Source organism: Taeniopygia guttata, chromosome 3 (assembly GCF_048771995.1).
Source record: "Taeniopygia guttata chromosome 3, bTaeGut7.mat, whole genome shotgun sequence".
Taxonomy (NCBI): Eukaryota; Metazoa; Chordata; class Aves; order Passeriformes; family Estrildidae; genus Taeniopygia; species Taeniopygia guttata.
Window position 1 is genome coordinate 26,537,012 of NC_133027.1, and position 26,581 is coordinate 26,563,592.

Sequence of the window (26,581 nt, forward strand, 5' to 3'; positions counted from 1 at the left end):
GGCTCCAAGCAACCTGATCTAGTTGAAGACAACCCTGCTCATTGCAAGGGGCATTGGACTAGATGGCCTGAAGTTGTGTTAGGGGAGGTTTAGGCTGGGTATTAGGAAAATTATTCTTCACTCAAAGGTGCCTCCACTCTAGATTCTGGTAGTCGGATTCTGGTGGTAGGATGCTGCCTCCCCAGCGAAGTGGTCACAGGACCAAGCCTGACAGAGTTCCAGAAGCGTTTGGACAACACTCTCAGGCACGTGGTGTGATTCCTGGGGATGGTGCTCTGCAGAACTGGGCGCTAAACTAAATGATCCTTGTAGGTCCTTTCCAATTCAGTTTATTCTGTGATTTTAAAGGTCCCTTACAACCCAAACTGTTCTAGGATTCTATGATGATTCTACTAAAACAAGAATCACGTAATTTTTTCTTGATTAGAAGTAAATATGGCAGGAAAACAGGGTTGTGCCCATTTCTGTGTACACAGTGTGTGCCCACCCAGCATACACATAGATCCCTCAGACTTTCATGTTAGGATGTCGTGTGCTCCAGACCAGCACCTAAAATGTATGGAGCACATTCTCAACTGAAATGGCATGTGAAGAAGCAGAAACAAATGTTAATGTGCTGCAGAATCTAGCGTGGAGGCAAAAGAGACAGGAGAGAATATAATCAGATCAAGCAGGAACAATTCAAAGCAACGCCCACGTACTGGAGGCCAACAGGAAATCCTTGAGGCAAGTGAGGTAATCACTGTGGCCCTGGCAAGCTGCATGATTGGAAACAACGTTTTGTGCTCACTTATTTGCAAAACTGATCATTTTTTTACAGGGTCAGGAAAACAGATTACTATAATCATATATCTGCCTTTAAAACATCAGATGTCTCCCCTTCTATATTATAATTAAGCTGAACTGATCACTGTGAGAATGTAACAAAATAGACCTTTTCTTATCGTTTCCAGAATAGGCAAAATTAGAATAAAATCTGAACCATATTTATTTTAAATAACTGAAGTTCAGTTGTCAAATCCTCATAAAATCAGTGTCAGTACACAGGAGTTATAATATTACAGATCCAGCTGAGGCTGTTCAGACCACATTGCCTGGGAAAGTCTTTTTCAAGTTCTGTTCTCCTTGCTTCTGGAAGAAAAGTTAATTAAATGCCCAGCCCAGATGTAAAGCCTTAGTGATTTTTCAAGGGAAAATGGGAAAAGGCTCAAAAGTTAGAACTGTAAGGGAAACTTAGAACTGTTTAGGGGAAAAAAAAGGGTCAGGCCTTAATTACCACTGAGGTCACAGCTAAGTCCAAATGACAGCTGGCACAATGCCACTGTGAGTTTCACAATAAACTTCTAATTCATTCTTTAAGAATCTGAGTCAATGCCCGTGGGAGAAGGAGCTCTTAGAATGCCAACTCACTTCAGTAACAGTAAAACAATTTTCACCAAGATAATAGATAAATAGTTAAGAGCTCCTATGACTACAGAGTTCCACAGTAAATGCCATCAGCATTCAAAGAGCTGAAAAACTCCTGCGGCCACTGTTGATATCCTGACACCCTGATGAGTTTTCCTAATGTTTCAGCTTCTTAAAACATACTTAAGCTTGTTTTAAAGGAAAACTTTTATTTAAAATTATACTTGTGGGGGAAACAGTTTTCTGTAAGTTCTGAGAACATGCATGTTTTACCCATTTCATCTTAAAAATTAAGAAATCAGTGGCAATTCTTACTGCATGATAACAAATCTATGCCATAGGTAAGAAAGGAAAAAACCCTCTAATACAAAAAGTTTTATTTGTCTACAAAAATAAGGATTTACTAGCCTGACACATGCAGCATGATTTATGAGAAACACTCAAATTCTGAACAGGCTGTAACAAGAGTCATGAAGCATGTAATTGTCAAAATATGAGATTTGTCAAAACATTCCCACGTGACTGACCTGCCAAGGAAATTGCTTCTTCAAAAATCTTCATGAGTACTTACTTTACTCTACAGACTTCTGACATTCCCCCAGGTACGATGAGTATGGCTCAAGGCGCTACAGGCCCACTCCCCGCCAGGTAACCTCCCCCAGCGGGGCAGCGAGGTGCTGAGCTGTGCTCCATGGCCAGCCTGGTGCCACACCAAGAGACCAGGGAGCCACAGCGACAGCACAGCCACAGCCTCCCCGAGCCACCCTGGTCCTTCATCTCCTGCTCTAAACCCAAAACTTACTGCTGGGAAAAATCCCAAACTCCAAACACACACCCTGGTCACAATGCTTCTTTTGTACCGAGTCCCATACTACACTTCACTCATTCTGTTACAAGTAAATAAGCGCACAGGTTTAATGACGAGGATTGGATCTCCGTGAGGAGCACGGAAGCTGTGTGCCAGAGCTTCGGGTGGGCAGGGCACGGGCAGTCGGTGCCCAGCACACCCGCCTGGCCCCCCAGCACCGCCCTGGGCACCCCCCAGCACCGCCCTGGGCACCCCCCAGCACCGCCCTGGGCACCCCCCAGCACCGCCCTGGGCACCCCAGCACCGCCCTGGGCACCCCCCAGCACACCCGCCTGGCTCCCCAGCACTGCCCTGGGCACCCCCCAGCACTGCCCTGGGCACCCCCCAGCACACCCGCCCGGCCCCCCAGCACTGCCCGCAGCCAGGGCTGGCGGTGGGCTGGCATGCACACTTGAGCCAGGTCTCTTCTGGCTTCCTGTTCCCTTGCAAGCAGACTCTGCCAAATCCAGTTTTAGGCCTAGTGGTGCCACTTTTTCTCTTTTCTTCTGTTGGGCAGTCTAATAACCCACTCTGCAGGGGTTATTTCTTGTGGTTCACAGAAAATAAACAGTTCTTTCTATTATATTAAGTTGTAATTTTTCTGTTTGGATATGTTTCTGGATATACATTCTCACAAACAGCAGACATAGCTAATGTTACTCAATTTCATAAAATTCCTTTATGATTTTATTAAGGAACATTCAAATAAGTCTCCTTTGCAGAGTGAGTTCAACACCTCTGATCTTTGCTTATAGCACATGTTTTCTAAGTGCAGAGTCATCCTTGATTGCATCCTTGGATTCATCCTTCACTGTCTCCTCTGGCCAATGCTTTACACTCTATTATCATGACAACCATAACACCCTTCCTGTGTTCCATCCCTCTAACAGCCTGTCCTTGTATATAAAAGTTCAAATCAGTCACTTTTTTTCTCCCACATTAACCTTCACATTTCTCCCAGACAACTCAACCACCCATTGCTTTCACCTATTCTATTTTGCCCCTGCCCTCAATTATCCACATGTCTCTGGATAACTCTATTGATCATAAAATATTTATATGGATTTAAGGTATAAATATACTCTGGCTCAATTAAAAAAAAATAATATGGCCATTGCTAAATCTTGCTATGTTTTTCTTAACTTCCCACATTTTTTGTTTTATGAAATGTGTTCCACTACTTTCCTAATCCCCAAATAAGCAAGTATGCAATCAGAGGTATAATCTTACATATATACCAAACTTTAGGACATAAACACACACATCGAGTCCTTTTGTGGCTTTCAGTAGATGTGTGATATTTGAAACAGCATCATTGTACAGAAGAACTTTAAGTAACTGTCCTAAATGTCACAAGTCCTTTCCACTTCCTGCAGGAAAAGAAAATTGGCTCCATTAACACCATGACAGAATGAGCCAGACTGGGAGGGACCACAATGGGTCATTTGGTCCAGCCTTCATATTGGGGTCACCCAAGAGCACATTCATGGCTCTTGAATATCTCTAGTAAGGGAGACTCCACAATCTGTTCCAGCACTTGGTCACTCACACAGCAAAAAGTTGTTCATATTCAGGTGGAAGTTCCTGCGTTTCAGCTTCTGCCCATCTCCTCTTTTCCTCCTTGGCACCACTGAGAAGAGCCTGGTCCATCTCCCTAACACTAATCCTTTAGATATTCATACATATTGATGAGTTCCTTCTCAGTCATCTCTTCTTGAGGCTCAACCAGCCCAGCTTCCTCAGACTTTCCTTGTAAGATAAATGCTCCAGTCCCTAAATCACCCTTTTTGTCCCCTGTTGGACCTGCTCCAGGAGTTCCATGTCTCTCTTGAACTGGAGAGCACAGAACTGGACACATCTCAAAACATTTTGACAAACGGGCTGGAAGATTCTCTCCAACCAGCATTGATCCAACCATTCAGGATATCCCCCAGGTGCCACTCCAGTTATTTATTATCATTATCACAGCACTACCCCCATTGCTATTAATCCTTTGCACAGCCTTGGTTGTCTGCTTGTAAATTTGCATATTGGCATCAGCAAATCCACCTCAGTGGAGCCCCTGCAGACTCACAATCAGAAATGCATATTTACTAACATAAAATGCATGTCTACTCCATCACTCCAATTTCAAGTTCTAAAATATAAAATCACAGAGATGTCCACCAAGTTTTAGAATCTACTACACTAAATTAACCTTCATTTTGTGGATAGCTCAAAGAGAACATAAAGGGCTGATGCCACATGTGGCATGTCATGTGAGGTTCCATGCCACTCCACTCATACTGCCAGCCAACAACACTTATTGCACAAGTTGTGATTTCAAGGCACAGCATTTCCATCTCTTCCCTCTTTAGCACCACTGTAATTATTTTAGGTGTTTCTTCAGATCAATACACTTTGTTTTGATGTTTTTGTGTATAAGACTAAAGATATTTATAAATTTCAAAAACAGCTAAAACAAAGAAAGTGTGACTCATGATCAAGAGGATTTGCTCTCTTGTAACATGTTCTCCCCTTTAAAAATACCTTTACAAAGGTATAAATGTAATAAACAATTAACAAAGAATATAAAATAAACATCACTAAGCTACACTTTACATGGCAACCATCTCAAAGAAGGCATTCTCACTGGAACTGTAGGATTAATGCAGATTGAAATCACTAAAGTAATAAAAATATAAGCTTTGCTAAGGAATTTTGCAGTGATCAGCTTCAAGGCTCAAAAGCTGAATAATACTTCACCAGAGAAGGGTTGTGACTTACAAAGCTATCATAAAATAGTAAAAGTGTAAGTATAGAAAGTACTGAACAGATCACTCAGTCCTGCACATTTTGGCTAAGAAACACTAAAGATGCTTCTCTAATTTATTACTGAAAATCCAAATGAAGGAAATGTAAAACACAGTACAAATGCTTCAGTGTCTGACTACACTTACTTGGCATTACAGAGAAGGATATTTTTCCTCACTAATCTTTGAACTAAATCTCCTGTAAAATAAACTGATGTTTTTATTCTCCCTTCCCCTAAAGTTTGACTTCAGAAATCATGTGTTCACCAGCATCTGCATAAACACTTTTTACATACTGAGGACACGTTATCATGTCTCCCTTCAATCTTCTTAGCTTCAGACTAAACAAACTCAAATTATCATAACCTACCCTTGATCTTTCAAGAAATTTTTTCTTCCTGCTTTGTTAGAGATGTCTACAAACCTCCTGTCCATGCAGAGATCAGAAGTTACACAGCCAGGCAGAGTTTCACAGCCACGTGCCCACAAGTGTGTCCATGAGAAAGCAGAATTACAAGCTGCCTCCTTGTCTCCTAAGCACCACGCTGCCCGCAGGCAGGGTGAAGAGCTCATGTGCAGTTCCTGGAGCTCCCTGGGCATAAGCCAACACAGTCCAGGGCAAGCAATGAACGCTGTAAGGTTTGTGGCAGGGCAAGAATGACAGTTGTTGCTGACATGACAGAAGGCAAGAGCCAGAGAAATGTACAGCCAGAGAGAAACAGGTGTACCTTTACCTGCAAAGGTAAAGTCACAGAGCTTCAAACCTGACTTAAAGATGATGTACAGTGAGGGCAGCAAGCACTGGGATGCTCCCTCTGAAGGTCCTTGCTCATGGGTGTTGCCTCCCAGAGCCAGGTGCTGCTGCTGCAGCCCCTGATGGCACTGGCTCTGCCCAGCAGCAGCTCTAGCTGCACTTGCAGCTGTTTTTAATGGCAATACCTCAGCAAGCTCTGTTATCCTTTCATTCAAATTTTGTGACAGTAATCTGCTAACGAGACTACAGGTGGTAGCATGTAAAAAAGTTATAGGCATACCATTTACACCTCTTTGTCAACCCGCTTTCAAAGATCAGATGTTCCACAGTCTCTCCTGGGAGAGAAATCACCCTGCAAGGCCTGTGACTCCTCATTCTTTTCTTCTCCCTGGGAGAGAGGTATTATGCTTACTGTAATTACAGACTTCTAGAAGTCCCCCCTCTGCTCTGTGTTGCAAATGCAGGTACTTACCACAGTAAGTGGTAAGTCCGAGTTCTTAAATAGAATGATAAAATGTTACAAATCAGTTTGTTACTAATTGTTGGATAAATAAAGCTGTGCAACAAGAAAATGTAACTTATCCGAATATTCTTCAATCTGCTGTTTCCTTATCTGAATTTCACCCTCATCTTATTAAAACATATTTCAGCATTTTATAGAACAAAGAGACCAGAGTAATTCAGACATTTCTACATTGGTCAAAATTATTTCTTTTTTTCTATTCCTTGATAATGTATCCATACCTCTTTTTTCTTCATACTCTGACATAATTACAGGGCCTTTCTCCTGTGATCTTCCATGTCACATTAATTCATTCTGGACCTTGTACTTCTGATTTTACCCCACATTGCTTTATTAACTCCTTTATACAACCTTTAGTCATGCTTCCCTTTTTTCCACTTCTTGTACAGCTCCTTTGTATTTCACACACCTTGAAAGCAGCAGTATTTTCTATACAATGTCTCCTATCTGTTCTGCTGGCTGTAACCTGCCTTTGTGCCTCTTACACAAACACCTTCAATAACTTCCAGATCTCCTGCATTTCTGCCTCTCCTGTACTATTCCCCCAGGGGATTCTACCCGTTGCTTTCTCCAGTTCATTATCTTGCTATTACTTCTCACTTCTCTCTTTCCTTTGAAAAGTGAGCCTGGGATTTACAACCACTTGCTTCCAAATTACCTTCCTTTTTCAAATTTTGAAGCAGCCCTTCCCAGCCAGTCCAGACCTATCTAACAAAGCAGCTTCGATAGCGACTTTCTGAATGTGACAGGCTGAAGGTCTCTCTGGCTGGCATTTCAGTCACAAAAAATTGTCCACACCAGAGGCAGCCACCTCAACTCCTGCAACAGGCAGGGAACAGAACAGAAAGTGTTGGGGATGAGCTTGGGGATGAGCTGAGCTGTAACACAGAAATGCCTTTCTTACGTAGGCTACTGAAGGTTCCTTCAGATGTTTTCAAATGCAGAATTCCACATTGTTCCTCCTGCCAATTATAAGGATAAATTATTTTCCCCATTGCTACACAGCTCTGTCTTTCCAATGCTAAGTTAGTGACCAAAAATCCACCATCAATTTTCTTGATACAGCTCAATGCCTCCAATCAACAGTAGTCATACTGCCTTTTTTTCTTTGGCCAGAAGCGTGCCACAGTGTTTCAGTACACCCAGTTCTCTCACTCTTTCTGTTTCCAACTTGGCCTCACCATTCCTGGCCTGTACTACATGCTGTCAAATGTAACTTACCAGGGAGGAATTGTTTAAAGCATGCAAATGTAATGATAATAACATTAAACTTGGCTCAAAACTAACCCTCGCCAAAGGAAATACACTCCAAACATGCCAGAAGCAGGTAAAAAATACTAACGTTGGCTGATAAAATATTATTCCAATTAAAATCAAGTTACTTTAAGTAGAGGAGCATTGTGAACACTATGTGATTGCCTTTAAATGTCTCTGTTCAAAGCATCAAATGCCTTTAACAGAGAACACATTTCCTTACAGGAAAAATATTTTTATTCTGATGCCTGCTTAGGTCCTCACACAGTCACACACCTACACTATTTCAGGGCAAGCCTTGCTTTCCAGAGTATATGAAATATTGCCGTAGAACAAAATACTCAGGTAATATTTATGACTAAATGTTTGAAGTTGCTCACTGTCTGGAGTCCTCATACTGGGGCAAAAACTGCTCCCACTGGAGCCAATGGCACAATTACATTAACCCAAAGGGAGCTAAATCAAACCCTAGTACTTCTAAACTGATATATAAAATATTATTAAATACAGATACATCAAAAGTATATAGATAAAAATAAACCCATGAATAATTTAACAATTAATTAAATAGTCAACACTTAATTGCAAATGCTAGAATTTTATCTCCTCAATCTCCAAGGAATAAATAATATTAAATAAAATCTATGCTGAGAGCTAATTGCAAACAATGGACTGAACAAAAAGAGAATCAATTAATACATTAATATATTAAGTCTGTAATAGGAAGCATATTGATTCTAGTGGTTCTAATTCATCATGTAGTCGTTGCATGGCAGACTTATTTCTCCTTATACTCATTCTTTCATATAGGATCACTTATATAAAACAGTTTCTTAAAAAAAACAACACACATAAAAGCACGTGCTCAACTGGTTCAATAGGGTTGCATGCCATAAAAATATCAATATGCTCAAGCTATCCTTTATTTCATGCATATTTAATTTACTGATTTCAGTTATTCTCTTTCCTGTTCCTAATTAGTCATGAAGTCTGAATGCATTAAAGAGGATCAAATAGACTTAAAATCTGTGACACAGTTTTTATTGACTTGAATTTGCTTATTTCTTTATTTATTTGCTTACTGGCAGAAAGATTTTTGTGATGCAATTCATCATTATCCTTTAAAAGTTTGTATAATTTCCTCCTCTTTTGCAGCTTTAACTTGTGGCATTTGTCACTACTTTTCCTCAGTTTCTTGGTTACTTACTCCCTCATCTAAACTTTAATTAAACGCCAAAAAAGTCCCCAGTTTGCTTGCTAAGCTGCTTTGCAAATGGCTACAGATCATACTAAGCAGTGTGGCTTACCTCCAAGTAGAGGATTTTTGAAAAAATGTGTACCCAATGAATAAACTACAATTGTGCATATTTCCAGGGAAAACTACAAAAACTCCTTTACAACATTAACTGATGATGTTCTTCAATAATTGTTTTCGTTAATTTTTTTAGAAGGAATATGTCTCAAAGAAAAAGCACTTCAAGACCTTTTAGAATCAGTCCTGAAAATACTGCAGCAAAAAATTTTAGGAGATAAACTGAAATATTTTTCTGTCCACTCATAAGACAGTAGGCACAGCTAAACAATTGAATTCCAAAATAGAAGAGGAAATAGTGATACTTTAGCTGCACCCAATGCCTAAAGCAAGCTGAGGACCACATTGAAGTGGAATTTTACGGAAGTTGCACCCAACACAATTTGCAGCAGCTGTCAGAATAAACTGGGAGGAATGTCTACAAAGCTCATTTAGATGCATCAGCACAGCCAGGAATCAGTCTTAATTTATTGAACAAGGTGGAGGGGGAGGGGGGGAAAGCAGCTTTTTCTGAGTGTGTTTCAAAATCAAAAGGTGTTAAATTGAGAATTTTTTAAAAGCTACTACCATTAGGCTAACACAAGGCGCCTCATCCTTTAATACCAATGTAGAGCTACAAAGTACTCATTTCTAAAAGCAGGTGGGGAATTTTAAATTACATTTTAAGTGCATGGCTGGAAGAGAAGATATTGAGAGTAGTGCTATCTAAAATGATAACCACTAGTGTCAGTAAAGTGCCAGCTTTCAGCAAGGAATGACTGTGCTCCATCAGGGATAGTCAATCCTGCTGCCATTAAGGCATACCTGAACATTTCACAAAGCAATCGACCTAAGAGGCAATTTGCAAACAGTGTGCTGCCTCAAGGACACACAGGAATCAATAACTTCAGGTTTCTATTCTGAATTATTAATTCGGTCTGTGCACAACAAAAAGGTGTTCTCTCTCTTGCTAATGCACTACCACTGCAAGACAGGACATGGTTTTGAACACTGGGCTTTAAAACAATAGTTTTCAAAAGCATTTTGTCCTGCTACTTAAAAAAGCCTTCTGGTTAATAACACCATTTAAAGTGACTTTTGGAGCAATGAATGACCGTGAAGGGATGCTCCCATTGCACCCACCAGCAGCTTGTTTATCCCAATGTATGGTCAGCCAAGGGTCCCAAAATCCAACCCACACTGCAGGTGGCACCAGAGGCTGGGCTCCCTGTCAGTGCCATGGCCAGGACAGCTGTCCCTCTCCCGGGAGCTGCCTAAGCACCCAGAGTGTGGCTAGAAGGCCAGTTCAGAGGCTCTCTACAGCTTTTTCTTCCATGAAAAGCAAGAAATGTTTTCCCTTGAAGGGAAGATATTGGGTGTTCACTATACCACCAGCCAGTCTCTGCTCACCTTTAATTCTATTTTCTGTACATCCTAAGTTCTAATAAAGAAACAAAGTATTTTAAAATAGCCCATTTAATCTTTCAGGACTAGGCCCTGGCACTATAAAAATATTTTTAATTGATTTGAAAAAGAAAATCAACAAAGATGAATTTATCTGCTTTTATTCTGTTTTCACCATCAGCTTTTATTTTCTGACTTTTATCTCATTCTCCACCTGTGTTTCACACTTGCCTCACTAGTTCCTTAATTTTTGGGGTTATGAATTCAAAGGATGTCAGGAAGAATTTCTGGGCTTTCATGGAGGCTGGATTTTTCCTTGGACGCCTTAGAACCATGAGAACACTACACATGAATAAAACTTGCAGCCACAAATTTACCTGTTCTTGTCACATCAAGGGTTACCTACAGCTCAAGCAAGATTTAACACCCTATTTTTACAGCAGCAGAGTGAAACACTTGCTGGAAGCAGAGACTGCTTCCAAGAAGAGAGGCGATCTCTACCCCACCACCATACTACACTGGCATGTGAATTCTCCCTGGAAGCTTATACTACAGCAGCAGGCAAGTCTAAAGTCCAATAATCTCACCTCTCCAGTCTGTATGTCAACAAGACATAAAAGATAACATTTAAACTGGAGCCACACCAGCAGACAGCAAACAGTAGCCTTAAGATGTCTAAAGCTCCAACCAGTTCTCAGAAAATCTGTTATCAACCCAAAAGAAAAATTTCAGCATTAAAACAATTCAGTGACAGTCCACTTGACCTTAAACTGTGGAATTCAAAAATCACTTAAACAGCTGAATTTGGCAAATAACACATTGTGTACCTGTCAAAAACTAGGTATCTCAAGAACATGAGCAGGAAATATTTCTGCAATGACTATGTTTCTATTTTAGCACAGCATAACATAATATGCTTTACTGCTCAGCTAAACTGACAAGGGACTAACACTGAATTTTAAATATTATGCACTTACACACTTTGAATCTAATGCAACTAGAGATGGGCAACAGACAGCAGAAGGGTAAATATTTATATCCATCTTGTTGTTTGTGGCTACTAAGTAAATTCCATATAGAACTTAATTAGAAGAATTACAGTAGGCTTCCACGCCATTCCCCAACAAAAGATGGGCACTTGTAAAAGCATCATTGCTGCTAACCTAGAATAAAACCTCTTAGATATACTGGTATTAAAGTATGAAAATTCAGGACTTTCTCAAGGACTGTAGGAAAATAGGAATTTAATTAGAATGAGAAAAGAAAGCACTAAATAAGAAAGGAAAATGTGAAAAGAGATGAGAAAAGAAAGAGGGGGAAAAAAAATAATCAGGGGACAGAGAAAAGAAACAGGAGAAAGAAAGCAAAGAACACAAATAGGAGGGAAAAAAGATGAAATTAAAATATAATCTATCCCCATGCCCATACTGGGGCCATGTCCACATGCATGGTCTGTTCTTTCCCAAGAACTCTCATAATTTTCATTATTATCTTTTCTGCTTCTTCTTGAACCCTACACATGACAGACAAAGCACACCAACTTCCTGTTACAGTCAGTGGAGCAAAAGCATTTCTAGGAAAAAAATCATCTTCCCCTTAGGCAGATGTTTTAGTGAAGGGATATTTAAAAGGGTGTGTTCCCTCAGCTATCTATTAAAGAATTCTGGGTAGCCAGCTCAAATAAACCTATTGCAATGTCTGAAATGAGACAACTCCCATTCTGGCTTGTCTAAAACAAGGTATTGGCAGTGAATGGGCAAATCTGAGTTGAATATGATTTGTATTAAATAGGAGACAGCTGAAAATAAGGGCTCAAGTTAGTGCATTGAGTAGGAGAGGCTGTCCCTGCTAGAAATGCCCTCATTTATTGTGCTATTTTTCTAAATCCCCTCCACCTTACAGTGTTTTCTAAATATGCCCTTACGCCTTAAGACAGAGAATGTTTGAAAGATTGATTTTAATTTCCATACAAGTCACTGTTCTAGAAACAATGTCTAAGAACAGAAATCTGACAACTGTATCTCCACCTGCTTTCAAACTATTTCCACAAGACAAAGTTGCATTGCTACATAAATTCCAAGTTAATGGAAGAGCTATAGTGAAACTATATTTGTGGGAGCTAGCAACCCTTAAATTGAATTCTAAAGTGAGCAATCTGAGATGAAGATCAAGGCCAGCAATACACACAGTCACACACCCCATCTGTCTCTCTTATCTGTGCCTATTCCTCTGCAATCACCCAGCCCAGAACTATTTGGAAATTAAGGCGTAAGGCCACTGACCTTGGCAAGCAATGCAAAAGGATTTAAAGTGAACTCTTCACCCTCATTTCTTTATGGGTTTAGAATCTAAATCTCTTTTAAGCTACTCCCAAGAGGTTGACAGCATGGCAATGATGACTATGCATGTTTTAGAAATGTGTAATATGAAGCTGTATAGAAATATCATTTTCAGTACACTACTCTTGGGTAAAATAAGACACTATATTTAACTAATATTAAAGGATTGCTCTCCAAGAAGCTTCAGATAGGCCTTTCTGCACCCCACAGAAAACTAAAGCTACATTTTTAAAATGCTTCTTTAATACACAAAAACACGAGTAGCCTCTATAAACATGAAAACAGTCACCCTCAATTAGATGAGGAAATGCCTGATGGTTAATTTAGATATTGCATTTTACTTCCAGAGTCCTGGCATCCTTCCTGGATGCTTTTTTCCCCTTTAATTTCTCTGAAATATTCTACAATGGATACACTTCTTATATTATAAACATGAGGCAAAATTCATTAAAGGAAGGCTGCAGAACTGCCTTTTGTCTTTTCTCATTAGCAAGTAAAATTTTCTGCCGGGACATGGGGCCACTTGGATGTTTTAGGAATAAAAGGAGGAGGCTTCTGCACAGAAGGGGTCCCTGGAGCAGCTGTTTCTAGATACAGCATGTTTCCCTTGGGTCTAACAAAATTCACAAAGGGAAACCCATTGTTATGAGCAGTTTTGGGATTCCAGACTCACCCTGCCCACAGAAAGATTGTATGCTGCACAGAGACTGATAGCAACATGATGGCTGATGGCTCAGTCATGATGAGAAGGACCAAAAGATCCCTCTGCAAGACAGGTCTCTTGCAAAAGACAAAATTGAGTCCAACTTCAGTTCCGAGCCTGGTTGATTTCCCACACCACACCATTTCCAAAAGCTACATACATTCCAAAACTTGAAAAGATGTGAGGGAAAAAAAAGGTAAAAAAAACTTTTAAACATCCACAATCCTGCAGAAATTCTCTTTTGTTTCAGTGTCCAATATTGCTCAAATACCTACAAGAGCAGCCACAAGAAAGAGAAAAATAATGAATTTGTTCCCTAAAATACTCTGGTTTTCTCTAAACATGAACACAAGGGGATCTTTCCAACAGTATTTGAACATTGCACTCATTAATTAATTCTCAACTCTGGCAATTTTTATTTTTATCAACTCAGATACATTTTTATTTAATATGACTTTTACATTAATTCCACCTCAGGGTGAGGGGGAATATCAAAGGAAGTTATGTCAAGGAATTATACAGTCTGTTTCTCCAGAGACAGCAAATTTAGCAAATTTAGAACTGAAGGGCCATGCAGTAAAGGTGAACTCACAGCTTTTAGTTCTCTGTCAACTCAAATCTGTACCTGGTGTTAAAATAATATCCTCTGTCCCTGAAGTAAAGTTTACTGCTATTCGAAAGAAAGATATTGAAAAGTGACTTTTGCCGCTGGAAAACCTCTATTTCTAATCCATGAGCAGCATATTGATGCTACAGAATGATCTAGAGATCTCTCTTTCAGGGTCATTCCACTCTCCTCGGCGTGTTGCTTCAAATTTATATTTTTTTCATTTGCCTTAGCTGTGGTACTACAGCCATGACACACTAATCCCAAAATGAGCCAAGCCTTATAGAAAGAAATCAACTTGGACTCATTTTAATTTCAAATTCAAGTACTCCATTAGATCACCTTGGGCAGCATTTCAACTCCCCCATGACTCCTCAAAGGCAAAGAACACGCATAAACCTCACAATTTTAAGATCTTCCTTACATGTAATACAGTTGCATGCTGAAATCAAACATGTAGTAAAAGATACTATCACTGCTGTAACAATCAGTCATCCACACATGACAGAAATAACAACTGACCTTCATGAGATGCTGATTTATCCATTTTGTGAATGTCTTCTTTTGTACTTTGTCACGTTCATCTAAAGGTAAAAAGGAAAAACAAATGTTTTAACAGCTCTACAAATTATGTAGATGATTTCTTTATGAAGACCTTTATAAAATTATTTTTCTAATAACTTTTAAAAACATATTAGCCTGTAAAAGCTCCAAAATGCCTAATCAAAATAATAGCATAGAAATGTATTTTTCAGTACATCACAGCATGATATGAAAAAGTTTCTTGATGCTCCAGGTGTGTTCCTCCAGGGCAACAGCCCCTCAGGTATTACAGTAGACTACTGATAAAAATCCAACTGCCTAGAAGAAGTCAGCTGGCACTCAAAATATACTGAAAAGATCATGGCAAACTCTTAAGAACTATAAATGCTACTCGTGGTCTATATAATCTAATTATTACTAGTGTATTAGGCAATAGAAAATTTGGTACAATATGAAAGCTAACTTTTACAATCATTATGCTTTTCAACTGGCATAGCACCCTTGTTCAAACACACAAGGGCTAGTTACAGCTTCAGTCAGGAAAAGGACTCTTAACCCTCTACAAAATAAACAGGGATGTCCACTAACCCAGATATGGGACCCAGCCACTGCCAGCAGTTTGCTCCCTGGCGTGGCATTCAGCATCAATGATTGCCCACAAAATGCTGTAATAATAAATGCAATAGACTCAGGGTAAGAAAGCATTCCACTTAGGGTAGGGAGCACAAGCATGTGTTCTGCCAAGCCACACTGCAGAAAATCTAACCACCACCCCAGCACAAGAGTTATCTCCAGCTACCTGAGCAGGGCCACAGCCAGTACAACTGCTACAGAGCCTGGTCAGACACCAGCCCAGAGCTCCCCAGAGCAGAGTCACAGTGCATCAGGACTGGGACCACCTGCCCAAGTCTAAAATAGCAAGAGCCCTGTACGACACAAAATAACCCTTCCGCCCTGCACAACACAACTGCAGCTGTTTCATTGACTCAGGCTATTTGCAGTGTGGCTGAGAATGAGCAATAAGCTCAGGTAGCAAAACAAAATCCCTGTGTACCCACTGCCATCACTAAAAGAACTGAGCTAGATCCTGTATTTTACATTTAAAAGTACGGCTTTCAGGTTGGTCAAATATAACAATTAACAGATTCAAATAAAGTCACAGAAGGTCTTTCAAGGACTTTCAAATCTCTGTTTTGATACTGAAGTCTTTCAAAAGAGCAAGACATCATACCAGAGTTTATCCTGGGCCAAACTGAGCACCATATGGGGTTCCTAACAGTAGTGAGAAATGAGTATTGGGGAACAGAAGCAAAAAGAAAACAAGTAAAAGCCTGTGAAGCTTTTGCATAGTCCTCTTATGTGACTCACAGACTTTCTACATGCTCATTCATATTTTTGCATTGAATAGTCATAGAGACATTTTTTCTGGGTTTTTTTTCCCATCCTTTTTAACAAACCTATAACTTTCATAGCCACAGCTCACTGTGGTAATGGAATCTTCAGGCAATATGTGAAGTGGTTTTATATGTTTGGCTTTGCAGGGAAGAGTTGCTGTTTTCTAAATGCTTTTTCCACACCACGCAAGATATATTCTGAGCTTCTCGCATATGCTTTTTTTCCCTACTTCACAGCTCTACAGTCTCTTATTCTACTTGAAGACCCAAATAAAGAGGAGAAAGAGAAGCTAGAGAGCAAAGCTGTACTGCTGGGAAAAAAAAATCTGGCAGATTAAAAAAAATCTTTTGCTATATTTCATATAGTAAACATTGCATATATTTCTCCATAGCCTTCACCTATTAAGACACCATTTCTGACTTCAGTTATTTATCATAATAAGGTGGAACCTTTGATTCAGTAAATGTAGAGAACAGAAAATATCAGAAATAAAATAATTCCAGAAACACTTTCACTTTTAACTGTTTCATTATGAGTAGCTCTTTTAAAAAGAACACAAAGTTTCCCAACTGCAGAATTTCACAATGTGTACAAAGTGTCTTTTTTACAAAGGTAACCCCCTCTAGTTTTGACCAAATATACAGAAATCCACATTTTGGGAAATGTTACTTTGCTGACAGCTAGAAAAACAAAAAGGCTGAAAAATCCACTTTCTTGTATCTCGTTAGAATATGAAGTCACTATTTATTTCAACTCTATTTTCAATTAAAATGCTAACATACACAAAAGAAGTGATGATTACACCTTTGGTCCTTTATATATACATATATATTACACAAACAGTCAGAAAAATTCTGTAACTGACAGACCCAAATGCATTAAGAGGAAAGCTGACACCTGTCATGTGAAAAACACCAGTATTAAAGGGGGAAAAAGGTCACCGAAACTCCACAACTGTGATTTTAAATCTAAAACCCAAATGCTCCCGGAAAAGCAAATGCACGCTAAGAGAAGAAATACAGTGCCACAGTGTTCAGTGTGCTCAAGCTCAGAGCAGAGCACACCAAATGAAACTCCCCAGATGAAGCAGAAAACAGGTAAATGACCACATAAACACCAGCAAAGGAAGGAAACCCACGGAAAAGCCCCTTGAGAGAAGCTTTCCCTGGAGAGCTGTGCCCTGTCCCGCAGGCAGCCCTGCCAGCCCAGCCCCAGCCCCGGGCTGCATTACTGACCCATGCAGCACATGATTCCCACCAGCTCTGCCTTCTGCTCCTTTCTGTCTTCACCACACTCTCTCATTCTGCCCTTCAGGACTTCAGAGCTCCCTTTCTTTCCAAGTAAAGGAGAGCCAAGGAGTGACCAGGGCTTCTCCTGGCTGACACAGAGTAGCAACACCCCTTTTTTAAAAAAACAGGAGCAAACAGCCAATGTGCCTTCTGAGCAATCAAAACTATGAGCCTTCTGGCTTTAACTCATAACAAGATATTAATTAAGGATCTGTGTTTGAGGTTTGTTGGTTTTTTTTAACTTTTAGGTGCACTAATAGACATTTGAGTACAAATGTTGAGCTTTCCAAACAAGGAAGTCTCTTTTTTGCCTCTACAGCAGTAAGCAGCAAGAAGAGTCACCCTGAACCCAGCAGATGGATACTCATTAAGCCAAGGTAATTTAGGAATGCAGGTGAAGCAGGAGTTGCAGAAAAAAGCACATATTGTTAGATAATCTGATCTACAGATTATCACAATAAACCCTCTGTGGTAATTAATCCATTTTTCTGCTTTTACCTGCAGACATTATTCTGATATATCAGATAAAATCAAAGTTTTTTATGCTTTATGTGCCTGGAAAGTAGCTCAGTAAGAGCTCAGTAACATACTTGTGTATGTTAGCTCAGTAAGATGTCACCAATCTGAATAACCTGTTAAAAAACAGGCAAATAACTATTAAAAAACATTTACTGCCACTAAGGTCTCCTTCTGTGCATTTTTGTCATTCCTCAATTCCAAGTACAAACTCAGGAGCCAGATCCTTCTAACACCAATGCTCCCTTCCAGAAACCACTAAAAATTACATGGCTCAGAGTGTCTGGAAATCAGAACAGTTTCTCTGGAACTCAAGTTCACTATCAGGATTACACCAAGGGCAACATATGGCATTGACGCCTTTTCAATGCTCTCCTGGGGAAAATCACAGACCTGCTTAGGTTGGAGAAGACCTTTAGCCACAGTTAAACTGCCACATTCACCGCTAAACCATGTCCCTAAGTGCCACATCTATAAGTCTTTTAAATAGCTCCAGGGATGGTGATTCAGTTTATTTCCTGGACAGCCTGGTCCAATGTTGGACATTAGGAGGAATTTCTTCATGGAAAGGTTGTCAAACCCCAACATCCCCTGGTACAATGTGAGGCCATTTCCTCTTGTCCTGTCCCTTGTGGCTTGGGAGAAGGGACTAAACCCACCTTGTTACAGCTTCTTTTCAGGCAGTTGTAGAGATCAGTAAGATCCCCTCTGAGCCTCCTTTTCTCCAGGCTAAACACCCCCAGCTCCCTCAGCTGCTCCTCACAGGACCTGTGCTGCAGACCTTCCCCAGCTCCACTGCCCTTCCCTGGACTCGCTCCAGCCCCTCAGTGTCTTTCTCACTGTGAGGGGCCCAGAACTGGACCCAGCACTGGAGGTGCGGCCTCAGCAGTGCTGAGTACAGGGGGACAATCCCTGCCCTGGTCCTGCTGATCACACTGCTGCTGACACAGGCCAGGATGTACAAGCCTTCCTGGCCACCTGGGCACACACTGGCTCTATTCAGCCACTGTGGACCAGCACTCTCAGATCCTTTCCTACCAGGCAGCTTTCCAGCCACTCTACCCCCAGCCTGTAGCACTGCCTGGGGTTGTTGGGGCTCACATGCAAAAGCCACTGAATGCTACTCTCCACCTCAAGACAAACCTGAAGTCTTCTCTGAGCAACCACACCAGATGCCACCAGCTTGAATGAGTAGAACAAATCTCCACAGTGACATAAGGAAATGCAAAGTGAGTGCAGGAATACAAACTCCTTATTCTTCAGATAAGCTGCCAATTTCTATGCTGCTTTCTTCATTCTAACGGTGACAATATCAACGTCTGGAGTTCCTACACCTAGTGACCGACTTAGAAAAAGAAATCTCCTTTTCTTAGGCAGCTTTTGGCATTGCTATGGTTGCTTCTCTGCTGATACTGGTTTGCATACGTGAATGGCCAGATAGTAAACAGGTTTTTCTACATGTGCCTAGGTATTAGCAAAAGCCCTGATAGGTGTTCTTCCTATATTTCTGTAAGAAAACTCATGTCATATTCATATATCTCAATTATATTTATACTCATATGCAAATGCACTAGGTTTTCTATACATAGTGTTGCTATTTATAATACATATTGTAATGTTTAGTACTCATTTAGAAAACTGATGTCCATAGCATAGAAGAAATGCTACTCATTTAAGCAATAGTTATTCAATAATGTATTTCATGTTGTTGAAAATCCAGCACCAATTCATTCATAATTTTTCAAGCTCTGATCAGAAAATTAACTTCATGATAGGTTTTTCTCTGGTACTACTAACGTTCCTTCTGTAAGCTAGACCCTGGTGTCTCCAATGTCACATTCAGAAAATAGAGCATAATAAAGTATGGTCTCTTGGGAAAGCATTTGTTTTAGAGCATTACCCAGAAACACAAAATATGTAAGAAATAGGGAACAAATCCAGTTCTCCAGTCTGTGCTAAAATGCCTTATCTTGGAGGCTCCTGCTCATCCAAACTTGATCCTAACTTCTCACAGGCTTTCCATGTCTATACCAATTATTCATTCTTGCTCATTAATTAGGAACTGAGGGACATTCAACAAACTCATCACCATCTGAAACAGTCTCCAGGAAGGTAAAATCTCAGTTTAAACAAGGCTAGTTTGAAAAGTTAAAGCTACAGGGTTTTCCAAAGGGAAAGGTTGAATAACCGTAATAACAGGTTCTTATATCTTTCATATAATTAGTAAGCATTCTCAATTATAACCTTACCTAGATCAATTTAGGAGCAAATAAAGCAAAACTCCATTATGAAAGTGTACAAGTACTGACCAATGCTATGAACTGCCTGCTGTTGTGCCAAACTTCCATTAGGACAAAGCATGGAAAATCTTACATACTTTACCAATGTCCTTCCTATAATAAAAATACACATATCCTTTTACATTAAAAATATCAAGATATGGTAAGGTCCTGTAGAAATTCTTAGAAATACTGAAAAAAATCGACTTAGAGGCTAGGTTTTGTATATTCAACCCCAGTACAGTAGTCAAGATAAACAAGTCTACAAAGGCAAACCTGAACCTCTGCAATACTTAACCAATTAAAGTGACAGAATTAGAATTGCAATGTATACATATACATTTTTGTCATGAAAATTTGTCATATTTGTCATGAAAACTTAGGTTGTTAGCTAAAGGATATCTAAGTTCTTGTTATCTTCACCTACAAAAGTCCTGGGCAATTTTCTCATAGTAACCTCACATGAGAATCCAGCTTCTTTATTGGCATTAGTTTCCTCTAACAGAATATTTTGCTACAGATAGTGCTTTGTTTTATATTTTAAAAGAACACTTCATGCATTTTAATGTATCATGGTGCTATTTTTAAATCAGCTGTTGAGTAGGAGACATCTGTCAAGATTAAAAGCAACATTTTATATTTTACCCCCTCTAATTCTTTTTTAATTTCATCAGCTTCCTCTTGGATTTATGAAATAAGAACTTGTAATATATTACTTATTTTCCTGTTGGTATTCATGTATCAGGATAGTTTAGGAAATAATGTCGGCAGTTTGTAGGAACTTGTCTTGGAGTCAACAGCACTTTTTTGTTTGTTTTTTGGTTTTTTGTTTGTTTGGGGGTTTTTTGTTTGTTTGTTTTGTTTGTTTGTTTTTAGAACTGAATGAAGGCTTTGTCATCCAGATACAAAATAAGTGCGTAACTGGAGACATTCTGGTAAGGTACACAGTTTAAATATAGAAGAAAGATAGTATGGGCATGGATCAAGAGAGAAGCATGGTCCAAATGTGAGAAGAAATAATTCAAACTATATATATATAATTATACATTATTTAATGAGCCTAGATAGTGAAATCTAGATAAGAGATTTCAGGTAAATTAATGATGGAGTTTCATTCTGTTGAAAGAATTGCAGAAAAAAAATCCCAAGAGGCAGTAGGGTAGACAAGCAGTACACAAAGGATTCTTACACATAGGATATAGCCTACTATATAAGAAATGCAAGCAAAAATGAATGTTGGTAGGCATTCATAAGACACAAACTCTTGAAATGCATCATTTAACTGAAGGTCACTTAAAAATAATGAAAACCTAAACCCCACTTTTAAATTTTTATTTATTCAGGTGAAAATACTTAATTTCTCTTTCCAACTTTCTGCTTATTCCATCACTTCCACATTCATGACAAGCTTGAACCCCAACTCATCTGGCCTAGGGATGGGAAGTTTCAACTACCACTTATGTGGTGCACTCATACACAAAGAGGCATGAAAGATGCTGCCACTGCATATATACACATGCAGCTTTTCAGAGAAAAAGATGAGGCACAAGGAGCTACTTTCCCACTGTGCTACTCCCACATATTTGAAACTTGCAGTTGATGCAGTGCCACAGGGGAAAGAAAGTTGGGTTATTCAAGCAAAGTTTCCATCAGCAACCAGAATAACCCAGGAGAAAATTCTCACATCCACAACATTTTTTATTTATGTTTAAACCTTTGAAGAAAACCTTGCATTATGTGCTGGTGTTTCCATCAGTGGTAGCGATATTTTTAACCATACACCACCCAAGGATGAGAAAAGCTCCACTGGATCCTTCCTTATTGTTACCAAGACATGCACTTCCAGCTGCTGTGAGAGGGGGACACTGAAATGGGGCTTCCCCAATGTTTGTCACAGTCAACTACCACCCTCACAAACAGAAGTTTGACAATTGGCATGATCTAGCCTGTGTTTTTCCAGAAAATGTATCTCACTCAACTACTGCCCTCTGATGAGGTCTGCACTGATTTGGCAAGGTTCTTTCAAAAGAGTGGCTCCTCTTCTGCATTCTCCTAGTCAAATCAACTCCCATAAAGCTTCACTTTGTATGTCATGTCACATCAGATACGCACATAGATATGGAAGAATTTCAAATTTACACTTATCCTAACCTTTGCATTTTTCATTTAAATAGCCATGAAATACAAACGTTAGTTTAGGTCTTCTCCTAATTCTTCTGGTTGCTTCAGTTAAGTCTGTGAAAAATTTAAGTCTCCCTCCGGTTTAATTTCTTCTGAAAACAAATCAAATCTCTTACACATTGGGATGAAAGGTCAAATATACAGCTGGTCTGACTACAAAGATGGATCAGAATAAAAGTTTTGCCCACTTATTCCGAAATCTGATTCCACTTCATGCTCTACTTTTATTAAACTGTGAACTATATGCACTAAGAGCTGAGGATGAACTAGAAATTATACCGTTTTCTTGGAATTTCAGTCAAATAAGACCAATCTCACACTCATTGTGAAGTTAACAGCTAAATTTCACTAATTAAAGCTCCCATTATCTTCTATGTCGTTAAGGTTCAGCCAACTTTAAATAAAAAAATAATGTTTAGAATCTCTGACATACTTTTTCAAACAGAGTATTTTTATTTCTCTTTTACAAAATAGAATTGGAAATTTTACTTGCCATGTTATTTATGTGAGTATGCCTTCAGCTATAAAAATGCAAATGTTTTCAGAAAAAATGTTCTTTAAAGAAATGAGCAATGTAATTTGTAGGCTGAATGTGAACTAAATTTGACAACAGACATAAATGCATCAAAGATTGGCAAGTCTTATAAAAATTGGTGGAAAACACAAAAACTACAAGGATTGAAAATAAACTGGAAAACTTCAGCTTTTTTTTTTTGCATTACATTCGGTCATCACTGAAGTGGGCTTCGCAATGAAGTTGTCTTGAATGCAACAGCTGCAAACATAATCCAAAGATATTGTCTTTTCCTCTGTGCTTTACTTGATGCATGTTTGTTCAGCCAACTCCAGTGACCCATTTCAGCAACTTCCCAGCCTTCCAAGCGAAGGAATAAAACAAAAGGGCAGATTAATCCATGGAGAGAAGACTTTAAATATTACAGAATTTAAATGTTGTGATCTGGAATGATACTTATCTTTGAAACTTTGCAATTCTTTACAATTAAGTATCAGGATAATCTGATTAATATGTCTGTCTATTAAAATCCAAAATTAATTGCTTTGATACATTAATAGTATACTTGCGACAAAATCAAAATACTTATGAAATAAAAGAAGTCCTTAGTCATATGCAGACTGTTTTATTTGCTCTTGTAAAAGGCTTTGCAAAATACAGTGCTCTGTCTGAAAGATATGTTGCTACCTTGCTGTAAAATCAAATCCAACATTTAGATTCTCATGCTCACAACAATCCCTTAAATGATTAGATTCATACAGATTCTCATACAGACTCAACAATAAAATAATACCATTAGTTGCACCATCCCCTCCAGCTGCACACACACCAGTTCATGGGGTTTTTTCTCACACAAAATACACAATTCTATAAACAAAGAAATAAGTGCAGTTCCCTGAGTCTGTGTAAGACACTGATCTAGGAGGAAGAACTCCAACAGCCAGCCAGGAGAAGTCTTCTCTGGAGACCCAGGAGTTCAAGCTGCCTACATGGTTTGGGTACATTTGCTTCCTGGACACATGGAAGACCACAGAGTCCTGCTGAAAAACTTTGGACATCCTTTAGCAACATATTTTGAGTAACTGCAGTAAACCAGTTGTACCTGGGACTGTGAATGCACACTCCAGGCTGCAAGCAGATTTTTCAGCTTATGAACAACTGCTGTGGCTAAACCCTTCCTGGTTTCCAAAGTAGCTGCTTCCCAAGTGATCATACCTGACAGCCTGAATGTCAGATGGGTTTGATTAATAACTGATATCAAGAGACATTTGCTGAAACAAAAAGTCTGAAGGCACCACACAGGATAGTGTTTTATAATCTGCTAGAAACAAAGACTTTTTAATATTTTTGGAGGTCAGAATTTAATCCTAAGTGCAGACAAATGAGCCATCACCAAACTTCCATTGATTCCGACAGAGGTATGACCACCTCCAAAATCAAAATCAAGACCACATGCAGACAAAATCACACAAAAAAATCTAAGCTATAATTGTCTCACCATTTAAGCTTGTGATATTCTGTAATACCCCTCAACCCTACAAAAGCAGAAGAACATGAAACCACAATAAGCAGTAAATAAATGCTTTTGGTTCTGAAATCATTCAACAATTTGCTAATTGCACACCCATCTGGCTCCATAGAAAACTGCACTCAAATTTTCACTTGGACCATTTTCTGCCACTACTTAGCATTTCTGCTTAAAGCAGGATGAAGAATTCAGCTGTCCTACACCTGAAATACTGCATTAAAACTGCAGGCCTGCCTGGCTTTACCATCCCATGCAGAAGATAACATATAAACCCTAAACTACTGGAATGAGAGCTATATTTGTGGTATGATTTGCAAGAATGTAAATTAAATTTCCACAGCTGTATGGAGGAAATATTGCTATATCTCAGTGTGTGCACAGACATCAAAACCAAGAGGAACCCCAAGGGATGACTTCAAAATTCATACTATCTCAGTCAGCCCTTTGGCATGGTTAAGTAGCTACTTCAAAACTAATCAGAAGAGAGACATGAAATTAAGTTCAAAAAGCATTTCCTCTAGTGTCTTCCAGTCCCAGCAATGAGTGTTCTAAAAGATTTAGAATCATATATGAAACAAGGGTCCCAGCTGCTTAAAGTTGATAGCTGAAGAACAAGACAAGAAGCCAACAAGAGATACAAGCAGATCACAGGAGATAATGAATCAGTAGGGGTTACCTATAAGCCTGTTCCACTTAGGAAGGAAAAAAAGAACTCAACAGAGCATCCTACTTTCTTATTTAGACATTTAAAAAACATCATTAACCAATTCAGATTAACTGAAATCACAGAAGAAAATATTCTCCGGAGCACTGCAAGGTTCCATGTCTAGTTCTTTTGTGGCCAGAGATTCACTCCTGGGTAAGTTTTGCATTAACACAATACCCTCTGGAAAAAAAACTGCCAAAGCTCAGTGACCTTCTACAGTGTTTTCTTTTGTGAGACTTCTCCCTTAAGCCCTATAGCAGGACACATGTTTAACTATTACAAAGAGCCCAACTAAATAGAACTGCATAGATGGCAACTAGCAGTACTGGAAAACAATCATGAAAATAATCAGTTTCCAATTCAACTCAATTTCCAGTATTATTTAACTTCTTCCTTCTAAATGAGAGAGAAGGCCCATCTGAAAATACCACATCCATCTACCAAGACACATGTAGCCTGTATGTAGTCCCACAAAAAACACAGTAGGTAATACCTTGTTCTGCAAAATTTATTGTAGCGCCCCTTGACTTGTAGCTGTATGTTAAATTACCTCTTCAACCAAAACTTAAATTAATTTTAAATAAAAGTTTGTGTACTAAATGTAAGAACTTTAACATCACAATTGCCTGCCTCAAGAACTGTTTAGGTCATACAAAGATTTTGCCATGAGATAAGCACAGAATGAAGTGACAACCCCACAGCTGGTACAAGCAGCTGTGGCAAGCACATCCTGGGTAATGTATCCAGAAAAAAATTCCCACTGTGGCAAACTGTGTGAAGAAGCAACTGCTCATAGACCTATCATCAGTCAAATGAAGATCACCCCAAGTGATAAGACAGATGACAGCTGCTACCACCAAACACTGATGAAGCCCCTCCACAATATTCCTCTGGAGATACCTGAAACTTGGACTGTAAGTTAAGCCATAATGACAGGAACTTGAGACAAGACAGGTGATACTATTGTCCAAGTGTTATCTCAGGCCTAGCAGGAGGTAAACAAAGCTGAGAAGAATGTATCACTGATAATGACAGAATTTATGGCCCACAAGGAAAGTCAATTCAGCAACAGTGCTGAAGTCAATTCAGACTGGGTAAAAAATAAGTCCAGCGGTGGGAAATCACAATCCACCAACTCAAAAGAAGAGAACGAGACTAATAAACATTAGGCAATAGAATAAGAGAGATGAGTGACCAACAAGCACTAACTCCTTTGTGTTCTAAAATGTATAAATAATGAAAAGTTTTGAATGACCTCGGGACTGCCAGCAGCAGGAAGCTCAGGGTGAAGAAGGATCAATGGATGGCACTGGTGGTAACTGTCTTCTGCCTAATCTGTCATGCTCACATTCTCTCTCTCCCTACACCCTCATTTTCTATCTCTCTACTTCACATTTACTGTTAAACAAAACCATTATTATTGTCTTCAGCATGTGGTCTTGTTTGCACCTTAATTTGGGCACAGACAGCTCTTACTTATCAGATCACAATGTTTGGTAGCTGTTTTTTGCTTGTTTGGTGGTTTTCATAAGTAATCAATGAAGTTTTGACACAAATTAAAAATGGGTTCCTACAGCACCACACGACAGCCTATATGCTTTGAAATGGTGAATAAGGTTTTAACAGAAATACCACAATGGAAGGACATGTCTAACTAAACAACAAAGGCTTATGAGACTAAAGCCTATTTCATCAATCCAGTGCAACCT

The 26,581-nt window shown here is 39.2% G+C and overlaps 1 protein-coding gene across 31 annotated transcripts in view; it reads right to left on the reverse strand.

Moving 5' to 3' along the window:
* Positions 1–26,581, reverse strand: part of DST (dystonin) — a 286,720-nt gene that overhangs the window by 183,948 nt on the left and 76,191 nt on the right. For all 31 annotated transcript variants that reach the window (XM_072926480.1, XM_072926476.1, XM_072926483.1 and 28 more), the window contains one exon: positions 14,444–14,505. In XM_072926480.1, the coding sequence (XP_072782581.1) occupies positions 14,444–14,505 (62 nt within the window). The remainder of the gene's footprint in view (positions 1–14,443; positions 14,506–26,581) is intronic.